The sequence below is a fragment of the Emydura macquarii genome, unplaced genomic scaffold, assembly GCF_026122565.2.
Source record: "Emydura macquarii macquarii isolate MOO-44397 ecotype Brisbane River unplaced genomic scaffold, CSIRO-AGI_Emac_v2 contig_3305, whole genome shotgun sequence".
Lineage (NCBI taxonomy): Eukaryota > Metazoa > Chordata > Testudines > Chelidae > Emydura > Emydura macquarii.
The window spans coordinates 3,019,882-3,044,250 of record NW_027133442.1 but is presented as its reverse complement, the minus strand read 5'-3'; the positions used below and the strand labels follow the sequence as shown (position 1 = coordinate 3,044,250).

General features: G+C 48.9%; 1 protein-coding gene across 1 annotated transcript in view; it reads left to right on the top strand.

Annotated features, from left to right (window-relative positions):
* Positions 1 to 1,707: 1,707 nt before the first annotated feature.
* TTBK1 (tau tubulin kinase 1) overlaps positions 1,708 to 24,369 on the top strand; it is a 158,655-nt gene continuing 135,993 nt past the window's right edge. The window contains exon 1 of the mRNA XM_067532893.1: positions 1,708 to 1,923. Within this exon, the coding sequence (XP_067388994.1) occupies positions 1,711 to 1,923 (213 nt within the window). The 5' untranslated portion in view covers positions 1,708 to 1,710. The remainder of the gene's footprint in view (positions 1,924 to 24,369) is intronic.

Below are 24,369 nucleotides of genomic sequence, written 5' to 3'. Positions count from 1 at the left end.
AGTAAGTGCTGTAATTTTGGGGAGTACATGCTATAGTTTTTATACAAAACTAAGCAGTTGAATATCTGCTTTCAGAGCAAAACAGAAAACCCTATGAACAACAGTCACGATCAGTCTATCCATAACAATTCTTTTACAGTTTCTGTATTGTAATAAGTCAGTACACTGTATTTTTTTAGTAAAATGACCCATTATGATATTGGGTAAGATATTTCCATGATGCTTTATTTACGTAAGCATAACAAACTTAATATTCAAGCAGACTTGTGTTTCATGATGGCTTTGACTTATGTAATTTATTTATTTACTTATATTTGCAAAATTAAATTCATTTGTTTTATTCTGTTACTTCTGTAGATATTTGAAGATGGGGTTTCTGAGTCACAATTTCTCCTCTGTGTAAAGTGAGAAGGCGCTCAAAATATGATCTACACATTTACAAAGTGAAGAGGAAGTTCTGAAGAAGCATGCAGGCAGGATTGCAAAGGATTATATTGATTTACCTAACTGGGCAGTACAGAGAGAAATACCATTCACTGAAAAAGCTGGGGGCAGCTGGAGCAGTAGTTAAAAGCAGGATGGGTTTAAGATTATTTTTTGTGGATGTGGAGGGGAAGGAGCCAGGTCAATGAGGGGGTGCGGGAAGAGATGGCTATGGGGGCAATGGACTTAAATAGCAGGAAGGTATGGGGTCACTGGGGCAGATGGAGGGGGTTAGAGCTGCAGAGGAGGCAGGAGACCTTGAGGTCAGTGATGGAAAGAAGGAAGAGAAAGTGTAGGGAAGAATGGGAGAAGGAAGGACCTAGGAGCTCAGCCTCAGTAGGGAACTTGCCCTAAACTCTGACCCTAGTGACTTTGGGACTCGCTCCCCATACAGAGAGAAAATGGAGCTGTTTATTTGATGGCACATCTGCATGTTAATCCTCTCCTTGGCTGTGTCCACATCTACAGGTGCATGGGACTACAGGAGTTTTTGGCACATCTGAATGTACAGAGGCTGTGTTCATATCTGCAGCTGTCTGGGAAATGTGCACAACTGCAGTTGCACGGGCTGCATGCACCTCTGCAGATGCATGAGGGTGCAAGGCCTGTGTGCACAGCTGCAGGTGCATGGGTGTGTGGGGGCTGTGTGAACGTGGGGGGATGCAGGTGGCAGATGCACATCTGCTGTTTCATGAAGGTGTTGCAGGGGCTGCATGCACACTCCAGGCACGTATGGATTTGCACATCTATATGGGATGTGCACAGCTTCAGGTGCAGGGAGATGGGTGTTAGAGGCTGCAGTCACATCTGCTGGTGCATGGGCGATGTGTACACATCTGCAAGTGCATGGGGAGTTGCAGGGGCTGTGTGCCCATCTGCAGCTGTGTGGGGGGATTTGCACAGCTGCAGCTGCATGGGGGAGATTTCAGGGAATGTGCACATCTGCAGCTGTGTGGGGGATGTGCACAGCTGCAGGTGCGTGTGGGATGCAGGGGCTGTGTGCACAGCTGCAGGTGCATGAGGGGTGGCAGGGGCTGTCTGCACATCTGCAGGTGCGAGGGGGTAATGTGCACAGCTGCAGGTGCGGAGGGGGCGGGGTGGCGCGAGCAGGGTCCGCGTACACATCTGCAGCCGGGGGTTGGCTGGTGCCGGCTGCGGCGCAGTGTGCGCGCGCGCGCGGGGAGCGGGCGGGGCGCGGGGGGCGGGGCTGCGGGTGATGTCAGGCCGATGCTGCTGGAGGCGCGCGCGGTGCATTGTGGGCGAATCCTGCCGCCGCGGATCCCCAGGCCGGCGCGGGAGGATGCTCCCGGGGGGGGCCCCGCAGCCGCAGCCGCAGCAGCAGCGCCCGGGGTAGGCGGCGGCGCGGAGCCCGGCGGGGCGGCAGTGAGGGCAGCGGGAGGGGATGCGGCGGCCGGAGCCTGGGGCGGCGGCGGGGACCAGGTGAGAACCGAGGCCGAGGGGGGCGGGGCGGGGCCGGGCCGGGCCGAGCCTTGGCGGGTGGGGGCGGGGGGGTCCGCTCCGAGCCCGAAGACGGGGGCGCTGCGGGACGAAGCCCCTCAGCTGGGCGCGCCCCGGTGCACTGTGGGGGTTGTAGTTCGCCCTGCTCCCAGGCTGCGCTCGGGGCGGGGCCGGGCCCGGCGCGGGGACTCGCACTCCCAGGGCGCCCCGGGGCAGGGCGGGACAGGCCGGAGTGAGGGGCGGTGCAGCCAATCAGCAGCGGGCGGACCGCCTTCTGGGCCGCTTGGGGCGCTTCAGCGTGTCTGAAGCTGCCGCTGGGGAGGCGGGGCACGAGCTTCGCACCTCGACTGGCAGCACGAGGGGGGGCAGTGCAGGGGCCGCTGGAGCTGGGTGGGGGTGTCCCGGGGGAAGTGGGGTCCTCTGGGGATGAAGCTGGTCAGGGGTAACCCTGGGCGGGGGGAGTGAACATCCCCTGGGCAGGCGTGGTGTTCCCAGGGTTCATAGCTGAGAGGGGGTATCCTCCCTGTGGGGAGTGGGTTCCTCTGGGGGCAAAGCTGGGAGGGCATATCCTGGGGCAGGAGCCAGTTTCCCTGGTGTTGACACTGGGGGGTATATGCTTAGGGGTGCAGTGGGGCATAGCTGGGGTGTATCTGAGGGATCATCACTGCGGTGGGACTCATGGGAGTGGGTTCCCTTGGAACGTCGCTTGGCGTGCGTATCTCTGGGGAGGGGAATAGGTTCCCCCGGGGGCTTTAGGAGAGAGAGGGTATTCGTGCGGGAGGGGAGCTGGTTGTAGTATGTGATGTAGCTGGAAGAGAATATCTCTATGGGGAAGGGAGAGGGTTCCCATAGGGTATAGCTGGGAGTGGGTATTCCCAAGAGTGGTAATGAGTTCCTTCAAGGAGTAACTGGGAGGGAGTCCCTGGGGGAGAAAAAGGGGTTCCCCTGGAGTTGTAGATAAGAGGTATTTTGGGGGGGACTAAAGGGGATTCAAAGGGCCGTAGGTGGGATGGAGTATTTCAGGAGAAAGGAGGAGAAGATTTCTTTGGGACCTAGTTGATGAGGGAATGGTTCCCCTATGGCGTAGCTGGGAACCAGCTTCCTCCCTTTCTCCTCCGCCAGCAGATTCCTGTTAGGGTGTAGCTGGAAGGGGTGTATCCCGGGAGGAGATGGGGCGGATTCTCCTAGGGTAGGAACTGGTAATGGGTGTATGCCAGGGGGAGGAGGGGCACATTGAGTATCAATTGCGGGTAGGGCAATGTGTTCCACTGATGGTGAACACGGGAGGAGTTATCCCTGGAGGCAGAAGAGGCAGCGTTTCCCTTAGGGATGGTATCTGTGTGGATGGCAACTGGGCGGGTCCTACGGGCCATGTGTCTGAGAGAGAGGAGTTCCCGCCACCGAAGAAGCTGCTTCTTGGGTATCTCTAGGCTGGTGTCTCGTTGCAGGAGCAAAGTGTCCTCTTTATGCATGCAGAAAGACTTGCATATGACATCTTTTCAGTGGGTGTTGATTGAGCCCGTTGCTGGCCATTGAGCCCATGGTGGCCTGTAGATATTGAGGCGGTATGGAAGGCTTGAGGCCCGTGGGACTCCACAGGTGAAGGCAGTCAATGTGGAGAAGCAGCTACCACATACCCTCATTTTGGACTGGGCCCCCCTGGGTCCTGCTGCCTTGTGCATGCAGATTAGCAGGGTTTGGCACTACCAAGGGCAGCATGGATCACAGTGGAGAGCGTGGAATCCTCCCTACTGAGCATAGCTATGAGGAGATTGTGGCCAGTCCAGCAGGGCTGCCTCTGCCCTGTTGCGCGGGGCCCAGGATTCTGGGGAAAGTTGGATTCTGCTGGAGAAGTGTTGCCATTCCTTTCTCAGTGACCTTGCCCAGAAAGAGTGAGAGAGGCTAGGTATTAGCTAGGCCCATAGGTGGAGTACACTAAGTGTGTTTTTGTGGCATTTGGTCAGGCTCTGGCATGCTTCCGGGCCCAGGCATCATGGAGGGGCTTTGTCCAGAGTTCTCAGCTAGCTTTTACCAGCTGACAAGATCCCGGCTCATGTGGGGGCACAGAGGTCCCTCAGTGCTTTCAGAGTTTCCTTCTGTGTTATCAGTCTGATGCTTGACAGGGTGGTCTGGGGCTTTTCTCTGCTCTGGTGAGGCCCTTTGGGGTTTTCTTTATTCAGGGAAGTATAACGAGAGCTGTGCACAGCTTGTGATGCTTGGGTCTGATGCTGACAGTCTGGGTTAGCTCACATTCTGAGGAGTGGGATTTTTTTCTTTTCTGTGCTGTAATAGGTTTTCCCGTTCCCCCTTCAGAGAGTAACCTTTGCATAGGTTTTTATGAATTATGTACATGAGCTCAGCTATTGTAGTGGAGTCTTAATCAAACAGAAAGAGAGGTGGGCTTTCACGTAACCTAGTTCAGCAAGAGCTCTGATTAGCGCCATGACCTTGAATTGGACCAGTGTTTACTGTGGAGCCAGTGTACTGATGGAGGCTCTGGGGCGGTGTGTTCCTGTCTGCCAATGTTTCTGAGCAACCAGGTTGCTAAACTGTGGACCAGTTGAATTTTTTTCAGGGTTTGTTTACTCATTCCCAGTACAGTGTTTTGCAGTGATCCAGCCTAGCTGTTATGTATATACTCCATATTTATTAATTTCCCAAGGCTTGAAATGGGAAGTATAGGCAATTTGGTAAATAGAAGGAACGGTCATCTAGTTTCACTGCAGCACTTCTAAGTGCCTTTGAATTCTCTGTTAAAATGCCACCTTTCAGTGTCTGACTACAAACTCCTCACTGAATCACAATGGAGATTCCTGAGCCTCCTACAATAACACTGCATTAGGGAGGTTGGTGTCTTTTTTTCTCCATTTGAAACGTGACAATGGGATTGTAACACCTGTGATAGGATGTGCCATCTCGTACAGTCTCCACATGAACAGCTGTGGGTCCTGCACATAAAGAGCAGACCTACAACATGCCTCATGCTGTTTTCAGTAGTTATTATTGCCATTAGAATTTTGTATCGGTTTTTTTTCTAATCCATTTTAGAGTTTCTGTGTTAGGGTTGTTCTTTGAGTCTTTGTCCACGTGGATCTCGTTCTTGGTGCACATCACCTAAGTACGAGAGATCGGAATCTTTTGGGTAAAAGTGTCCGTGGGGCCAACTGTGCCCTGCATGTCCTTGTGTACCCCCCAACCCAACTCAAGGGCATGAAGGGCCGAGTGGCCACAGCTGTCTTTCAGTTCCCTCTTACTGGTTGTAGCAGAGAGATGTTGCTTGTGGTATCCACCTGCTCCCCTGTAGCACACGCTCTCTCTTTAGCTAGGTAGCAGTTTGGGGTTTTCACTCAATTGGCAGACCCCCTTTAATTCTTAAATTTTCTTTAATCTAATAAAATAAAATCCTTCTTTTAATATTTTTTTGGCCTTGTTAGGCACCTAGCGCCATTGTTTTTTCCTCAGGCTGGTGGTGGACTCAACCCCTTCAGGTTTTAAGCCATGTCTGATGTGCAATGGTTTCATTCCCCTTATGGATGGGCACAGTTGGTGTCTCTTCTTCTTGAGTAAGAGCCATGTCGGCGTGTCGGTCATTTCCCCCCAGGTCTTGTCTCAGGGACACCTGACTAAACTCTTCCTCCTGGAACAGTGCATGTGAGGCGCATGGGATCCCATATGATAGTTTTCTGACTCATAACTGACTCTCTTCCCAGAGATCCTATTCAGTGAGTGCCCCTGGAAATCAGGACTGTTCTCATAAAGCTCCCATGACTGACAAAGGTTGCATTACCCTCTCTGTTGACCAGCCTCAGTCCCCTAAACCGAGTTCAGTACTGGCCGGGAGCTTGGCACTAAAGCCTGGTATCACCTCTGCAATAAGGCAGGGCAGAATGGACCTCTGCTGCAAGGGATACTCTCGATGCCAACTGACCTTCCCAGTGCGGGAGAAGCCAGAGGAACCTGAGAAGAGCCATAGGCCTCCTGTCTCTTCCAGATATTCAGCCCTTAGGCCGTACCAAGCAGGCTAAAGAGGCTGAGACCTTGAATTACCCAGATCCAAGGGGAACCAAATTCACCCTGGCACTGAAGTACTGAACTCTCCCTAGAGCTGGAGCTGCTGGTATCAGAGTTGGCTCCGATACAGGAACTCTTACAGTTCCGAGGGAGTTGCTGCTGTCTGCACACACACAGCTCTTGGCACTGACTCCAGCACAAATGCTGAAGGTACTACAGGCCCCTGCATTGATACTGACAACCTCTCATGCGCCCTTATAGAACTCCTTTCCACCTGTAGAGCATGAGTTCTCCTTGTCCTCTGCCCATGCTTGTTCCCTTGAATCAAGCAGGGACCCCTCTTGACTCTCCTCGCCTAGATCTAGGTCAACCTCCTGATTTCCAGCGCCTGACAGAGGGCTCTCTCCCCCGAACTACTTGTTACACAGTTCACTACCCCATAGCAGTCCTCTCTGTGGGTCCACCTCCTCAATCTTAACTGTTCAGTTTTCCACCTTGCCCTTACTGACTTTTTGGGATTCCCCCTCCTAGGTCCTCCAGAGGTGTCATCCCTTCCCGGTAAAGACCCAAAGCTAACTCAACAGCTAGCTCTATATCTAGACCTCTCAGAGCTGTAGGTTCCTGTGGAGAGTGAAAGCCAGAACCGGAGCAGGGAGAAAATTGGGAGAGCAAGACTAAGAACGGGGTGTTTCTCTACCAGGTCCCTGAGGGATTATTAACTTAATCCCTCATACATCTCTGAATGACTTGTTCTTACCGTCACCTGATGACATCTGCCCCAAGTCATCATCCAGATGACTCCCAGGCTTATTCCAAAATCTTCTGGGACAAATACAGACAGATTAGATATTGAGCGATCCATCATACAAGGGGAAGCTCACCTGGTTTTCAATGTTTTGCAGTCATTTCTGCCAGACAGACTGGCACTGCCAGTTGATTAGGGGACCCTTGGGGCCATGAAAGACCTGTAGTGGACTTTGGCCTCCAGAACTTCAGTGTCTAAAATAGCTGAGAAGGGGTATCATGTCCTCCAGAAGGGCTTGAATATTTTTACGCCATCCCTCTCCAGAGCCCTTGATTGTGTCTGCAGTTCAGCAGACATTCAAACAGACTGGAGAGCCCAAAGTCACTCCCGAGGACAAGGACCCCAAGAGACTCACCTCTTAGGCATGAAGGCCTCTTCAGCCTCCCCCAGCTAATAATGGCCAATTACCTGGCATTATTTTCCAAATACTTCACCTGGAATAGTCTTGCCCTTTCTGGACAAACACCCTCACCAAGCCAGAGCAAACTCAAAGTCGATAATTTGTGAGGTTCAGCTAATCGCCAGAAGCTCTCTCTGAGCAGCCATGGCTGTCTCTGATATTGCAGCATGCTCCATGGTGTGGCAAGACACCTTCTTCGCCTCATCAAGCTCAGTGTTTCCCCTTCTGGCCGTGGCGGGGGGGCTGGAGTAACTCAGTCCCACTCTGGAAAGTTTTTATTCCTCACTTGGGTTGATTTTCCGATATTTACACGGTGGGCCTCAGGGTAGGCCCAACCAGTACTCTTCAGCCAACAAAAAACCCACATTCATAACACTAAAAGGGAATACCTTTCCCTGCCCCCTCGCTGGGGTGTTGCCTTGTTATGCTTCCTCCAGGAAAAGCCTTTTCTGCCTGCTGCCACTACCCTTGCTGCAGCCTCGTGTAATTTCCAGGAGTCATTGCAGAACCTTGTGACACCATGTGGCTTAGATACCAGGACAGTTGGGTTGGATCACCAACTGTGGGACTCTTCAATGACTCCTAGCTCCAACATCCTCTTATTTTCTGTACTCATCTCTTCTCTTTTAGCTTCTGGGATCCGATATGGTTTAACCTTCATCTTCATTCCTGGATCTGCGGTGATGAGTTTCTGTGGTTCTGCCTGGCTTCTCTGAGAACACATCATGGTTCTGTTCACTCATCTTGATGACCTCTGTATGTTGTTCTGGGGACAATTTGGGCCATATTTTTACTTGTTCCTGAGATTTATTTTCTTGGGGTGGTGTCTCTAGGGTAACCATACATGTTTCTCTGTCTTGCCAGGGCTTCAACAAGTTGAGATGGTAGATTTACTCCAGTTTTTGGTGATCAGGTTGTCGAATCTTATAGTCAACCTCCCCAATGGCTTTTATTACTTCGTGTGGCTCTTGCCATCTGGCCCAGAGCTTGCTTTCTGCTGTGGGCACTAGCACCCTATCCCCCATCTGGAATTTCTGAACCTTTGCTCGATGATTGTAAAAGGTCTGTTACCATGGGGGTAACTTGGGCTATTCTATCCCTCAGCCGCATTGCATATTTAGTGATGTTCTTTCCCTGGCTAGGCTGCTCTTCCCAGCCCTCCTTGACAATGTCTAATATGCTGTTTGAAGGGGTGGGGTGTGTGTGACCATATAGCAACTTGAAGGAGGAAAACCTGGTGGAAGCCTGGGGAACCTCCCTTTTAGCAAACATCAGGTAGATTAGCAAAGTATTCTGATTTTTCCTGTCTCAACTCACTATTTTGCATATCATGCTCTTCAGTGTTCTGTTAAAGCATTCAGCCAGGCCATCAGTCTGTAGATGGTAGACTGAGGTTTTTAGGGGACCCATGTTCGGAGCATTGCACATAGGTTCTCCATCAATTTTGACTGAAAGGGGGCTCTGTGATCTCTCAGAAACTCCTTGGGTATTCCTACCCTAGAAAAAATTTGGCTTAACTCCTTTGCTATTATCTTGGACATTGTGTTTCTCAGGGGTACAGTCTGTGGGTACTGGGTAGCATAGTGCAGATCCACAAGCACACATTGACCTTGAGCCGACTTCTCCAGTGGGCCTGTCAGGTCCATTGCTAGCCTCTCAAAGGAGACTTCAGTAATCAGTAGGGATACTAAAGAGGCCTTTGGGTGAGGTTGTGGGCCATGCAATTGGCATTCTGGCCAAGAGGCACAATAGCGTCAGATCTCCATATAGACTTCTGGCCTAAGGAATCTCCATAGGATTCTATCTAGAGTTTTATCCACCCCTCAATGTCCCCCAAACAAATGGCTATGGGCGAGGTCTAATATTGCCCTTCAGTGTCCTGGAGGTACTAGAAGCTGTTCCAGTTCTTGCTTGTGTGGTTAAAAGGACCTATATAAAATAATATTTTATATATATATATATATATATATATATATATATATATATATATATACACACATATATTTATAACATATACAATAAATAATAATATAATATAATATATAGGACCTATATAATAGATCCTTTTTATCATGATGTACAGCCCAGGGCCTTTGGTTTTCCCCTCTGCTTTCCAGATGTCTGTTTTCACATTAAATCATAGAAGATTAGGATTGGAAGGGACCTCAGGAGGTCATCTAGTCCCACCCCCTGCTCACAGCAGGACCAACCCCAACTAAATCATCCCAGCCAGGACCTTGTCAAGCCGGGCCTTAAAAACCTCTACAGATGGAGATTCCACCACCTCCCTAGGTAACCCATTCCAGTGCTTCACCACCCTCCTAGTGAAAAACTTTTTCCTAATATCCAACCTAGACCTCCCCCACTTCAACTTGAGACCATTGCTCCTTGTTTTGTCATCTGCCAGCACTGAGAACAACCTAGCTCCATCCTCCCTGGAGCCCCCTTTGGGTAGTTAAAGGCTGCTTTCAAATCCCCCCTTGTTCTTCTCTTTTGCAGACTAAACAAGCCTAGTTCCCTCAGCCTCTCCTCATAAGTCTTGTGCTCCAGCCCCCTAATCATTTTTGTTGCCCTCCGCTGGACTCATTCTAATTTGTCCACATCCTTTGGGGGGCCCAAAACTGGACACAATACTCCAAATGTGGCCTCACCAGTACCAAATAGAGGGGAATAATCACTTCCCTCGATCTGCTTGCAATGCTTCTACTAATGCAGCCCAATATTCTGTTAGCCTTCGTGGCAACAAGGGTGCAATGTTGACTCAGATCCAGCTTCTTGTCCACTGTAACCCCAGGTCCTTTTCTGCACAACTGCTACCTAGCCAGTCGGTCCCCAGTCTATAGCTGTGCATGGGATTCTTCCATCCTAAGTGCAGGACTCTGCACTTGTCCTTGCTGAACCTCATCAGATTTCTTTTGGCCCAATCCTCCAATTTGTCTAGGTCACTCTGTATCCTATCCCTACCTTCTATGGAATCTACCACTCCCCCCAGCTTAGTGTCATCTGCAAACTTGCTGAGGGTGCAATCTACCCCCTCCTCCAGATCATTAATGAAGATGTTGAACAAAACTGGCCCCAGGACCGACCCCTGGGGCACTCTGCTTGTTACTGGCTGCCAGCTAGACATTGAGCCATTGATCACTACCCGTTGAGCCCGATGATCTAGCCAGCTCTCTATCCATTTTATAGACCATTCATCCAACCCATACTTCTTTAACTTGCTGGCAGGAATATTGTGGGAGACCATATCTAAAGCTCTGCTAAAGTCAAGGTATATCACGTCCATCGCTTTCCCCACATCCACAGAGCCAGTCATCTCATCACAGAAGGCAAATCATTGCAAATCATCTGGCCCTCTGGGGACATAACTAATACTGATAGCTAATTCTGTCCCGAGTCCTTTCAGCCACACCAAGGGCATTCATGAAATGCCTCGCATTATTGGTTGCAGATCTAGGCATACATATCTACCCATATCTGGATAACTGGCTTATCAGGGGAAAGTACCAGCAATTAGTCCCCAGTGCTCTGTCCAGTCTCCATCCTCATTCACTCCTTAGGACTATGGGCAAACTCTGACAAATCATCTCTCATTCCATCTCAGTCATCAGAATTCTTAGGGGCTCTTGTAGATTCAAAGACAGCGAAAAGTTAACTTCCTCTTGGGAGGCTTCAGACCGTCATAACCCTAATCTCCAGCCTTAAGAGAAATCCGTAATGATGGCAGGAACATTCTGCAACTAGGTCATATCCATGTTGTCCTTTGCCAGATATCACCTGTGTCCTCCTCAAGGCTGGTTAAGATCTCTCTGCCAACCTGCCCAGACGTCACATGGGCTGTCGCCTCATGCTTCTGACATCCCTACTATCTTCCCTGGACTGGCGGATAAACCTTCAAGAGATCTGAAAAAGGGGTACCATTCTGCCCCTTCCCCACCGCAATCCCCTGATAAAACTTCAGTTATGGATGCCTCCATGACTAGATAGGGAGCTAATCAAAACCATTCTAAGGCCCAGTGTGTGTGGTCCCAGAAGGAGTCCTCACTCAATGTAAATGTATTAGAACTTCAGATAGACAGGAAGCCTTTTCTCTTGCTTCTGAGAAATCCACAGATTCTGACAGATAAAACCTTTGCAATGTATTCTATCACCAGGCTGGGGGACACCCACACCACCCCTCTCTGTCAGGAGCAGATCTAGACTCTTAGAGTTTAGGGCCAGAAGGATTAGAACCATGAGATCACTTATATATGTGCTGTATATGTACGGCATAGCCAAGAGAATGTCACCCCGTTATGCCAGTATTGAACCCCATAACTTGGATTCGACTAAATGTCTTCCAGAAAGGTATCCTGTCTGGCTTTCAAGATATCAAGAGTGGGACAATCCACCACATCCCTTGGGAGTTTATTCCAATGGCTAATTACTCTCATTGTTAAAATTCGCGCCTAGTTTCTCATTTGTTTAATCTGGCTTCATCTTTCAGCCACTGATTCATTACGCCTTTCTCTGTTTAGATTAAAGACCCATTTAGTGCCTGGTATTTTCTCCCCATGAAGATATTTATACACTGTAATTAAGTCACCTTTTCATTTTTGTGCTACACTGAATGGATTTAACTCTTTCAATCTCTCAATCCAGCCCTCAAATTGTTTGTGTGGCTCTTTCTTGCACCCTATCCAGTTGTTCAACACCCTTTTCAAAATGTGGAGCCCCGAACTATGCTCAGTGTTCCAGTATTGGTCTTACTGATGCCGTACACAGAGGTAAAATCATCTCCAATCTCTTACTCACTATTCCCGTTTAGGGGGAAGCTCATATTGAGTTGCTTATTCACAATAACCCCTACATCCTTTTCAGAATCACTGCTTTCCAGGATACAGGTCCCCGTTCTGTATATGTCCCCTGCATTCTTTGTTCCTGGGTGTATGGCCTTGAATTTGGCTGTGTTAAAACACATTTTGTTTAACCGGTCATTTGTCTCTTTTGTATCTGGAAAGAAGCAGGCCAATGTACTTGCAGGCCTGCCAAAGCAATTCTGGGTCCCAGGGCAGAACAGTCAATGGCCCCCACCCTCCTAGAAAGGGAGGCTGAGGTTTACGACCATGGGTGGTGGATGAAGCTTCCCCTCAGGGAAGCTAGCTCCCTGTCCCACCTCTTCTGCCTGCGGCCCCACTGACTCTCCACCCCTGCTGTACCCCAGGCCCCGCTCCTTCCCCTGCTCTGCCTGCTTGCTGCTTGGTCCCTCCTGTCCTCCCTCAGCTTTGTCCCCCTCCTCTCTTGTACACACCCTCACTCTTCCCCCAGGCAGCATGACAGTGGGGAGGGGGCGAGGAGGGATGCGGTGAGCAGTGGTGTGTGGGGGGGCAAGTGGGGGAGGAGGGACGCAGCAAGCAGTGGGGAAGGGGGCGTGTGGAAGAGGGGGGGATGGAGGGACGCAGCGAGTGGCGGGGAGGGACACGGCAGCAAGTGGGAGAAGGGGTGGGGCCAGGGTCTGGGGTGGAGTGGAGATGGACTGTGGGCAGGGCCAGGGATGGAAGGGGCAGGGAACTAGCCTCCCCGAGGGGAAGCTTCACCTGCAGTCCCTGGCCTGGGCCCTTTTAAAATCGCCAGGCCCCTGGGCAATTGCCCTTTTTGCCCCCCCCCCACCCCCGTCAGTGGGCCTGTGTACTAGTATCATATGTGGAGAATGAAGTACTTTCCAGGCTATCAGCAATCAAGGCGGATGCTCTACAACATCTACTAGGGATAAACATTTTTAAATTGGCAGGTCTGGTGAACTTGCACCAAGGAGTCCTAAAAGAGCGGGCTGAGGAGATTTCCGGCCCACTGGTGTTAATTTTAATAAAACTTGGAATACTGGGGATATTTCAAAAGACTGGAAGGGTGCTATTGTTGGGCCAATATTCAAAAAAGGGCGAGCGGGATGACCCAGGAAACTACAGGCTAGTTAGTCTGATGTCAATCCCAGCCAAAATAATGGAAAAGCTGATTTGGGATGAATTCAATAAAGAATTAAAGGATGGGGATATAATTAATGCCAGTCAAGATAGTTTTATGGAAAATAGGTCGTGTCAAACGAACTTGATTTCATCGATGATGAGATTATGAGGTCAATTGATAAAGGTAACTGCATAGATGCAATATACCAAGACTTTTGCAGGGCATTTGACTTAGTTCTGCATGACATTCTCATTAAAAACCGAGCGCTATATCATATCAATAAAGCACACAATAAATGGATGGAGAACTGGCTAACTGACAGGTTGCAAAAAGTGGGACTCATCACTGAATGGGGGCAGTGGCACCCATACCTGTCTGTTCATTATGCATGAAATGTACCACTGGCAGGAGCCCCAACTTACCAGCATTGGTCCATCCCAACAGCGGTGATGAGAAGCAGTGATGGCCTTCCCACTGCTCACTTAAGTTTGGCTCTGCAGCCCCTCTGTCAGGACGGAGGAGTGGTGGGGCCAAAATTGAGCGAGTGGTGTTGCAACTTGGTGCATGGAGTCAGGAGCCAAGCTGGGTTGGGTACCAGGAGATCAGCATCTGAGACGGGCTGGAGGGCAGATGGAGAGTCAGGTATCAGGAGACAGCAGGGTCAAATACCAGGAGATCAGGCTAGGGTTGCCAATTTTGGTTGGATGTATTCCTGGAGGTTTCGTCACATGAAATAATCTTTAATTAAAGTTTAATCTTTAATTCCTGGAGACTCCAGGACAATCCTGTAGGGTTGGCATTTTGGCAACCCTAGATCAGAATCAGGCAGCAGGAGCAGGTAGCATGGTGGGAAGCCACGCTAAGCAGAGGAAACCCAGTTGCATTGAAAATTTCCTGCTCCTCTGCTTGTTTGAAATAGAAGCAGGGAAGCAATGTGGACCCCAGGAGCTCTGCCAGTCAGAGGCTAGCACTGGAATCACCTGTCAGAGTTGAGTCTGTAATTCTGGAAACTGTTAGCAAGTTGCTGGGTGGCAGGTTGCAACTTACTGATGCCTGAGCACCCCACAAAGTAGGGTTTGAGATGTGTAGTTTCTGAGCTGTGTTTCACTGTGCTCTGCCCACAGGACTCTCTCAGCAATAGCCTGAGGTGCTGTAGGGAGTGCACAAGGGAGCCAGCTGGGAGTGGATTGGTGGGGAGTTCTGGGGCATGCCATGTGAAAAATGTCTGGTGGTGCCCCTGAATTTGGTGTTTCCAATGGGGTTTTGCTGGGATCAGTTCTACTGCTGATGCTTTTTAACATTTTTTTTCTCAATGATCTGGAAGTAAAATCACTGCCGAGAAAGTCTGTGGATGACCCAAAGATGGGCAGAGTGCTGGATAATGCTGAGGATAGGGCAGTGATACAGAGCAATCAGGATGCCCTGGTAAGGTGGGCCCATTCCAAAAAAATGTGTTTTAACACAGTCATGTGGAAAGTCTTAGGACAAGGAATGCAGGCCGCCCCTACCAAATGAAGAATGGAGTTCTCGAAAGTAGTGACTCTGAGAAAAATTTGGTGGTCAGAGCAGACAAGCATTGAACATGAGCTCCCAGTGTGATGTTGTGGCCAAAAGGGCTAATGTGATCCTTTGATGTGGGTTGCAGGACTTGTAGTTAATCTGTCTGTTGCTGTAATATCTGCTGTCTAAGTTCTTTTAGGTTAGTCGCCAGACAATTTTCACCCATAAGGTCCCATATGAAGTCTTTCTAAGAGTAGCAGAAGATTTGTTAAATTTCAGGAAATCAAAGCTTATATGGAATCCAGATTTCTTCTCTGCAGCTGGAAGCTTTTAGGGAGCTGTTTGATGTTTGATTTCTGATTTCTTTCTGAGCACAAGGATTTTAGGTGCAAGCACTGCTTCTTAGCAGCATGTGAGGGTCTTTTAGTTCTGCTGTTTGTTTTTATGAACAAGATGAGAGGGTTATTTCTCCATTGGATAAGCTAGGCTGGACTTGAAGAAGCAATTCTGCTTGTGGAATGATATACAAAATGCTATTATGTAACAAACTTACTCTGGCACTGTTAAACAGAATGAGGCTGTGCTCTGGATAATTAGTCAAGTTCGGATTGAATCAGCTTGCAAAATTATTGTGAACATTTGCCAACCCAGGTACAAAATCTTTTTCATTACTTTACTATAATTATGATTAAATGAAAAAACCTTAAATCATATTTGTCTGGCAAATAAAAATCTTTAGATAGTAATGTCACATTGTTTATTGGAGGCTTGTTCATCCAACTGAATTTTGTGCATCTCTGCTTTTTAATAGGGGTACTTTGAGGATTGTGTCACCCACTAGAGCTCTCATAGATAAAGTGCCAAAATACATCTGCAGGATGAAACAGTGAATTGGACATCAGCAACAAACTGCATGAAAACTAAATGAAGTGAAATGATATTCAAAGGGCTTTTCTGCCAGTGGAGGTGTAAATGAAAACGTCCTGTGTGATGCTTTGAGAGATTTGATGGCACAATTAGAAGATACATGCTTGAGTCAGAGAGCTTTCTGAACTCCTTTTGACATGTTTTTTGTGTCTGGTGAGTTTTTCATAGATTTAGGGATGGACAATAGAGTTCTCTATGTAGGATTTTACATCATACTCATTGCAGTCCGCCAAGCTTTCCTTTGCACTCAGATCTGTTTTGTATCCGCTACAGATTGGGTGTCCAAACTTTGTAGCACCGTGATCTGCACATAATTTGCACATGCATGTATACATTTACTATTAACAAATGCACGCAAACAGCTATAATATTTACTCCTACTTCTGTGGGGTTTCTTTTCTAGATGAATAGAAGTTGTTTGTTGGCTGAAGTGTGAGGGTGTGTGTACGCAGCAAAAGGTGAATTCAGGCTAGCCTACTCAAGCTAGCTTGAGTTCACCAAGCACGAGTAACAGTAGCAGTGAAGACAGCACAATGTGGGCTTCTGTGCAGGTAGTACAAGCCTGATAGGGACCCAGCTCACTAGCGCACTCTGAAGCCCATGGTGGACTGTCTTCACTGCTGTTGTTACCTACAGTAGCTGGATTCAAGCTAGCTGAGGTAGGCTGACCTGTGCACAGCTCTTGCTTTGTAGACACACCCTGAAAAAGAAGTAGATCTCCTGAGGCCTGACTCTGATCTCTTACTCTAGTGGCAATCAGGAGTAACTCTGACAAAGTCAAATGTGAGATCAGAATAAGTCCAGTCAGCCTTGTCCCCACTGGATTTTTCCCCCTGAAATCCCCCACCCTTTTTACTACGGGTTCAGTTCCACCATTGGTAGCAACAGTGCGAGGAGAGGGGGCACTGGTTCAGACAAGGTGCCATCAGTCCATGTGTTTTAACCACTGTATCATTTGGATCTGCACTAAGCATGAATGAGGCTTGCTTGAATACCAGAGCACTTTCTCCCACAGCGGCTGGGTATGTAGCCTTCATAACCCTTCAGCCCATGGAGTGAGAGAAAATGTACTCCATTTGGCATTAAATTAGTTAAACACATGTGCTAAGGTGGCATATTGGAAATATTTTTAAAGGGTTAATAGAATGACCCAGGTAACGGTTAGCCTGACATTGATCCTGGGCATCTCCTCCTGATACAAGACTCAATCCATAAAGAACTAAAGGATGGTAGATACCCATCAATAAGGCCGTGTGGAAAATAGGTCTACCCTAGTCCAACAAACTTGATATATTTTTTTGATGAAATCACAAGTTTGGTCGACACAGATAGCTGTGTTTATGTAATATAGTTGGAATTCTGTAAGGTGATTGGCTTAGTACCTCATAGTATTCTGATTAAAAATACTGCACTAAATAAAATCAGTGTAGCATGTATTAAATAGATTAAAAACTGGTTAACTAATAGATCCTAAAACATAGATACATAACTAATAGATCTCAAAACATCATCTAGTACGAATGTTTCTGATGGGGTCCTGGAGAGATCAATTCCTGGTTGTAACAGGGCATCCTGCCCCTTTAAAGGTCATGACGCTTTAAATTAGCTTGTGATGGGGTGTACAGACCCCACCCTGGGTCTGATAGGCTTAAAGGGCAGTATTGGGCCCAGGTAGCCCTGCCCCTCCAGCACTGCAGAGCGTGCTCCAACTGGAGAAGGGGTTGAAAAGGGAGCAACCCAGCTCAGAAGGGGGAAGGCTGGGAAGGAGGATAGACCTACCCTGAAGGCTCCTGTTAAGAGCCCTGGAGAATCCTCCTCGAGGGGAGAAGACAGCATGCTGAGCCTAGTTGGGACTGATGCCTTGGTTGCCTTTTCTTTTTCATTTTGCTTTATATCAGACTGGAGGTTGGTAGAGAAAGGCACATGGTAGTAAGTGACCCAGGGAGGGTACCTTGGAAGGCACCTTTTAGTGCCAGACGCTATTGTGCCTCTTAGGGCCATGGGTTGGAGCCAAAGGTAGTGTGCAGCTGAGCTCCCTACCAACTGCCCCTACTACAGGAAGGACATGGACCTCCTGCCAACCTCACTGCATCTCTGATTAAGAGAGGGACTGGACTGCAAAGTCTCCCTACAGGGAGTTGGCATCAAGGAAGCTAAGCAGTAAGCCACCTGACCCACCAAGGACTTGATTACATCTGATGGAGAGTGCGGGCAGCATAGTGTCCCTGGCCTGGTGGTAGGCCAGAAAGCAAAAAAAAAAAAAAAAAAAAAAAATCAGGGATGGAGGTTGAGAAACTGCTAAAGTGGATTTTTGAAAGCCGGCAGCAGCAGCTGAGTAAGGAAATGGCAGTGCAACAGCAAAACCCACAGCAATGACTCGTCCAGTAGTTGGCGACGCTGCTACAACCACCTGGGGTGGCCTTGAGTCTAACCATGAGAGGGGAAATGCTGATCCAAGGCTACCCATCCTGGTAAAGCTTACCAAAATGGAGCCTGTGGATGACTTCCAAGGCATTCCTTGTCATGTTTGAGAGGGTGACTGTTGTGGCCCGATGGCCGAAGGAGAGCTGGGCCTCCCTTTTGGCTACCTACTTGACTGGATGGGCCCAAGCAGCATATTGGGGTCTCAACGTGATAACTGCCCGAGACTACACTCATATCAAAGCGGCCACCCTAGACACCTTTAACATTTCACCAGAAATCTATTAACAATGGTTCCGCCTGGAGAAATTCCCTCCCACCACATGACCTCAGGCGGTTGCTCAGAACCTGAAGGAACACTGCTGGTGGTGGCTCCAGCCAGAGAGATGTACAGGGATCCAGATGGCAGAAAGGATTGTTGTAGAACTATTCACCCAAATCCTTCCAGTAGGGGGATGTGTGTGGATGGTAGGACGTCAGCCAGAAACCTTGGCATAGTCAGTGACATTAGCAGAGAACTACCTTGGGCTAGAGGCAGAAATGCTGAAAGTCATTCCGGTGCACCCCGGTCTTCACAGAGCAACGATACCTGAACTACATCAAGTAACTAGGGAGGCTTGGGGCCACAACCCTAGTGGAGGGGGTTACAAGGGCCAAGAGAAGAACCTGAAAGTCCACTCTCTGCTGGCCAAGAGGGCTCCTCCTGGCCTGGCCAAACGACCTTATCCAAAGGGATTCTCCCCCTTGGGAGAATGAACTGAGAAACCAACTTTTCCCACTGGGAACTGTTTTGAATGTAGTCAGCAAGGATATTTCAGAAAGGGCTGCCCCTTCATGGACTGTAATTATGGGCAGGTCAGGACAGCTGATAACCAGGCTCCGAAGAGCGGCCCTGAGCCCAAGCCACATTGGAACTAGGAGCTGTTGAAGAATCACACAGCAAGTGGAGAAACCCCATTGTGCTTGTACCCAAACAGGATGGATCGACATGGTTCTGTATTGTCTTGTGGAAGGCGATCACCATTTCAGAATTCGACTTGTATCCCATGCTCAGGATGGATGAACTGCTTAGCTACAGTCAGAGATGGGCTGAGCATATGAAGCACATTGCTTCAGTTGGGGCTGGTCAAGCTGGCAAGTTTGATGGCCCACCCAACCAAGTGTCAACTGGCCACCCAAGAAGTCACCTCCCTAGGGTATAGAGTGGGGAGAAGCGGGGCAGCTACAACCCTTGGTGGACAAAGTCCAAGCCCTCGCGGGCTGCCCTGTCCCTTCCACAAAGAAGCAAGTCTGGTGGTTTTGGGGATCAGTGGAGTACTACCCACAGTTTATCCCAAACTTTGCACTGGAGAAGCCTTCCCTGTGGGAGAAGGCTGCATGCTGAGCCTGGTTGGGGCTGACAGTTTGGTTGCTGTTTCTTTTTGCCTTGTATCGGACTGGAGGCTGGTGGAGAAAGGCGGATGATAGGAAGTGACCCAGGGAGGGTAACTTGGAAGGCACCTTTGGGGCTACACACTATTGCCCCTGCTAGGATCCTGGGTTGGAGCCTGGTGGAGTGGGTGGGCCCAGGCTCCCCTACCAACTGCCGTACTACAGGCGGGCATAGATCTCCCGCCCACCTCACCGCCCATCTGATTAAGAGAGGGACTGGACTGCAAATCCACCCACAGGGAGGTGGTGTCAAGGACTCTAAGCAGTAGGCCACCTGACCCACTGAGGGATCTGGTACATAGCCCCATCCCACAACCCCTGCACTGGGTGTGGAATTTTACTGGATCCCACACGAGCTTCTTTTAAGTCTTCAGCTAGGTAGGGCTGGGAGTGCTGGGAAGGACAGAAACTGGGGAAATTGCAGCAGACAAGGAAGCAGCTACAGGTGAGTGCTGCAGGGATAAAAACTGGCTCCTGCAGGGCATAAAGAATCTGAATCCAGCTCCAGGAAAAAGATCTGTGGGCCTCTGACTCGAAGGGTTTGTCTATACTGGAGCTGGAAGGTGTAAGTTCCAGCTCAAGTAGACATACCTGCTCTAGCTTTGATCTAGCTAGCACGCTAAAAATTGCAGTGTAACTGCTGTGGCACGAGCAGTGGGAGAGGCTAGCGGCACTGAGTATGTAGCTAGTGTCTTGGACTCATGGGTGCTAGCTCCTGTCATCACTCACAGCACGGCGGCTACACTGTATTTCCAGCGCACTTTCTCTATCACAGCTCGCATGGAATGTACAGCTTCCAGCACCCATGTAGACATAGCCAAGGGGAGAAATAGAGAGACTGAACTGAACCCAGCTCCAGGAAGGAGGGCTGGGGCTTCCTGACTGAAGGGGAGAGAGACAATGAACTTGGGTTGGAGTCTGGAGGGCCAGTGTGTGTAAGGATAAAACAAACTGGACCTCAGAAGGAGAGTGTTTTAGTTACTGTTGGACTGTGATGATGAGTTATTGAGGAGTCCTGGGAGGAAAGGGAAACGGAGGCAAGGCACCACAGAGCCACTCCTGGCCATGAGGAAGGGCTCGGGAAGTGGCTGGCCCTGTTATACTGGTCTGAGGCCAGGTCTACACTTACCTGGAAATTCGGCGGCAGTCAGTGGGATTTACGTGAACTATGCAGAGTAGCTTGCATAACTCTCGTCGACTTCGTAATACCTCTTCTATGCAGCGTCTTCACTGTGCTGTGCCGATGGGAAATATGTTCCTGTCGACGCAGTGCTACGCCACTTGAGGGGGTGGTTTTATTGCATCGATTTCCAGATCGATTGAGCAGGTCTTCACTGACCACTCAATCGATCCGGATAGATCGATCAAATGGCAGTGAATTTGCTGCTGCCAGTGAAGACATACCCTGATATTCAATATCCTTATCGATGATCTGGAAGAAAATATAAAATCAGTGCCGAAAGTTTGCAAATGATAGAAGAACTGGAGAGGTGGTAAACAGAGATGGGGTCAGGTCATTTATGCAGAGTGCTTGGAAAGGCAGGAGTGAACAAACATGAGTTTTAATACAGCCCAATGCAAAGTCGTACATCTAGGAACAAAGAATGGAGGTCACATTTGCAGATTGGGGAACTGTATCCTGGAAAATAGCAGTAACTGTGAAAAGGGCTATTCTAGTCCATTCTGTTCTGTTCTATTCTGTTCTATTCAGGTTCTTATGTCACCCTCATGACCACAGTATTGGAGCACTTTCCAGTGGTGCATCAGCAACATGACTTAACACTGCCGCATGTGGCTAACCAATAGAAGATGTGCTCCCAGGGTGATCTTTGGTCCTATAAATGGGAATATTATAGGAGTAAGGAAATGGAATTTCCTCCATGTAGCACTGGTAGGACCATTACTGGAAATTGTGTCCAGTTTAGGAATCCACACTTTGAAAAGGATGTTGAAAAATAGGAGAAGGTCCAGAGAAGAATGTTTCAAGAACTAGAAAGCCTGCCTTACTGCAGAATGCTGAGCTCAGTCTAGGTAGTTTAACCATGAGAAGATGAAAAAGTGACTTAATCAAGTCTGTAAGTACCCACAGGGGAAGGAGAATTCTGATAGCAGAGGGTTATTTAATCTAGCATGCAAAGATCTGAGGGTGCAAATCTAGAATCCAGGACTGTGGGGACCCTAGATCTCTGATACTTTGTCACCACCAAGGGAGATGGGGGAGCAGTCACTTGCTAAATCTGAATGGTCAGGCACTGCCAGAAGTTCTGTCAGAGCACCTAAGACCTGCAGCAGTCTGATTGACTTACACCTGCTACTTAAGCCAGGCAGTGAGCTAATGTAGCTGCCTGAGCAATTGTGTAGATTTCCCATTGCTGTCACATTGGACCCTGCTTTTGTCTGGCTCCTGCAGTCTAGATCCAACCCTATTCCTGATTCCTGCTCCTCATTCCTAGCTCCTGCCCCATGCCTGATCCTTGCCTCTCTTCAGTTCCTGCCCTTTCACCTTGCTCCTGACCATCGGCTACCCATCCTAGCTCTGACCCCCACCTCTCACTCTGGCTCAACCCAGGGCCCTGGCACTTAGTATCTGACCTTGGCTCTGATCCTCAGCTTTGATTCCTGGTCCTGACTCCGGCTCAACTCCCTGGCTCTGCTACTTGGCAGTTGACTCTGGCTCTGACCCCTGCTTCTGTTCCTTGACTTGGATGCCTACTCAGGCCACTAGGCCAGACCACTTACGTCCTAGTTCTTAACACATAACGATCTGGCGACTGGAATCACTGAGTGCAGAACACTGAGTGAAATTCTCTGGCCTGTGCTGTGCGGGACGTCAGATTATCAAAATGGTCCCTTCTAGCCTTGGAATCTGTGGACCTATGAAAATCTGACCCTGGGAGCTGTGCAGCCCTGCTTTACATGCTAACGTTGGATGGTGCTGCAAAGTGTAACAGAAGAGATGTTCTTTCTGAAGACTGGCTTTTTGCAATCTGGGGACTTGCTCATAGCTTCTCTCTGCTCTGTCCAGGGAAACTATTGGCACCTCTCGAGCGCACATGCTGAAGTCATGCTGCAGAGGAGCTCATGTTATTTTCCTGGCCTAAGTGAGAGGTAACTGGTTTACAAAACCAAGTTTTGTCTGCAAATGTGGCAAACGTTTCCCAAGGGTGCTACGTATGGTCCAGCAGAGCAGCTGGGTGCTTTAGTGGGTATTGTTTTGTAAAGTTCTTCGTATATAGAATCTGTAGCTTGGTCATTGGAGGAACCTTCCTGGCTGAGAGACTGGGCACAGCTTTTCTGCAGTCTATAGGTGTTGATCTCTGTCTGCCAGAGAGGGTGACACTTGGCCCTCCTGCCTCTGTAGGCTACATGTGCTACTGCTGCTGCCTTTTGGGCCCTGCAAGCCATTCTTAGGGACTTTAGATTTGAGACCTGAGCTGGATCTCCCACATGGCCATGCCGGTCACCACACAGGCCCATGAATGTTTCTTTTAAAGGAAAGGGACTAGTATGGCCATCTTTTAGTGATATTTTTACAAGGATAACTTTTCTTCTTGTCCTTTCTCTCTCTCTCTTTTTTTATTTTAAAGCTGGCTGTCCATCCTTAATGACTCCTCCTCATTAGTTAGGGTTTAGTTTGTTTGTGTATTGGTATTTGTGTGGCACAATCATTGCGGTCTCTGAATTCATGATATTGTTAATGCAGTCTCCGGCTGTATGAACTTGTGGTGTTTAGCTGCAGGGAATGCCTCTCTCTAGATTACTGTAGAGATTTTGCTTATTTTGCAGAGCAAACCCTGCAGAGACGCAAACCAGATTGTCATAGCTAGCCCAGGGTATGGCCCACCAATCCACAGAGCATATCCATAGAGCATATGCCAAAGGGGCCATAAAATCTCTTGACCAGCCCCATGAGGATTCCTCCCCCAAAGAGGGAATCCTTTGGGGAATTGGAGCTGCGGTCATGGCTCTGTGACACTCCTGGATCCTGCTGTAAGAGAGGTGGCTGAGCTGTATGAGATGTGGCTGGGGAAAGGGGCATGTCTACAGCGACATGGCTCTGTGACTATCCCCAGAGCAGCCTTTTAGGTACCATAAGGAGCTGAGGGTAACCAGCATAAATCTTTTCTCAGTTGTGCTGGGGGCCAAACTGGGTCCAGCTGGCTCCAGAAATGGGGAGTCACAAAGTGGTGTAAAGTCACCTTTGCCTCCAGCTGTCTTCTTGCCCTGAGCACAGGCCAATCAGAGCAGAGGAGCGGGCCCTGCATCTCCAGGTCATAAGGGTTGCTTTTGTTACAGGTTCACCAGTGTGAATTCTTAATAACTCATGAAGCTCAGACCTTCCAGAGGTTCCCCAAATCTGTCAGCTTCCCCTTTGATTTTCCAGAAAGTGTTGGAGTGCTGTGAACCCTCGGGGCAGGGGATCTAAGGCACGGCATGTGACATCCTAACAAGCCAATGAGATGAGTACATTCCAGAGGGAGTGAGTCCAGGGCACACGGCTAACAGCTGCGCTTGCAGCCTAGACGGCAGACACCAGAGCAGAAGTAAAGTAATAAAGAAATATTTGTGGCTAAAAGCAGCCATTCATTACCTTTCAGGCTGCTGTCAGAGATGCCTTAATAGCATATGACTGGTTATTTTGTAATTGCTGGGTCAATGTCTGCAGAAGGGATGCTATATGGTTGAAACACATTAGGTCAGTGCACTGTACTTTATTGATCACCTTGTTTATTCCTTCACTATCATACCATGCTCATTATATGTTCCTTACATTTGTCCTGCGATATTCTTGGACTGTTGGGCTGCTGTGGGATTTGTTTATGCAGAGACTTTAGCATGGTTTTAATACTTTTCAGATTGATATTGTTGAACATTAAAAGGAGACACATTTCCTTGGAAGTGCAGGAGGGGCTTAATCCTGAGAGCTACTGAGCACTGTCAGTTCCTGTTGCTGGATTTGCATGGAGGAAAGGGTCTCAGTCATGCTTTA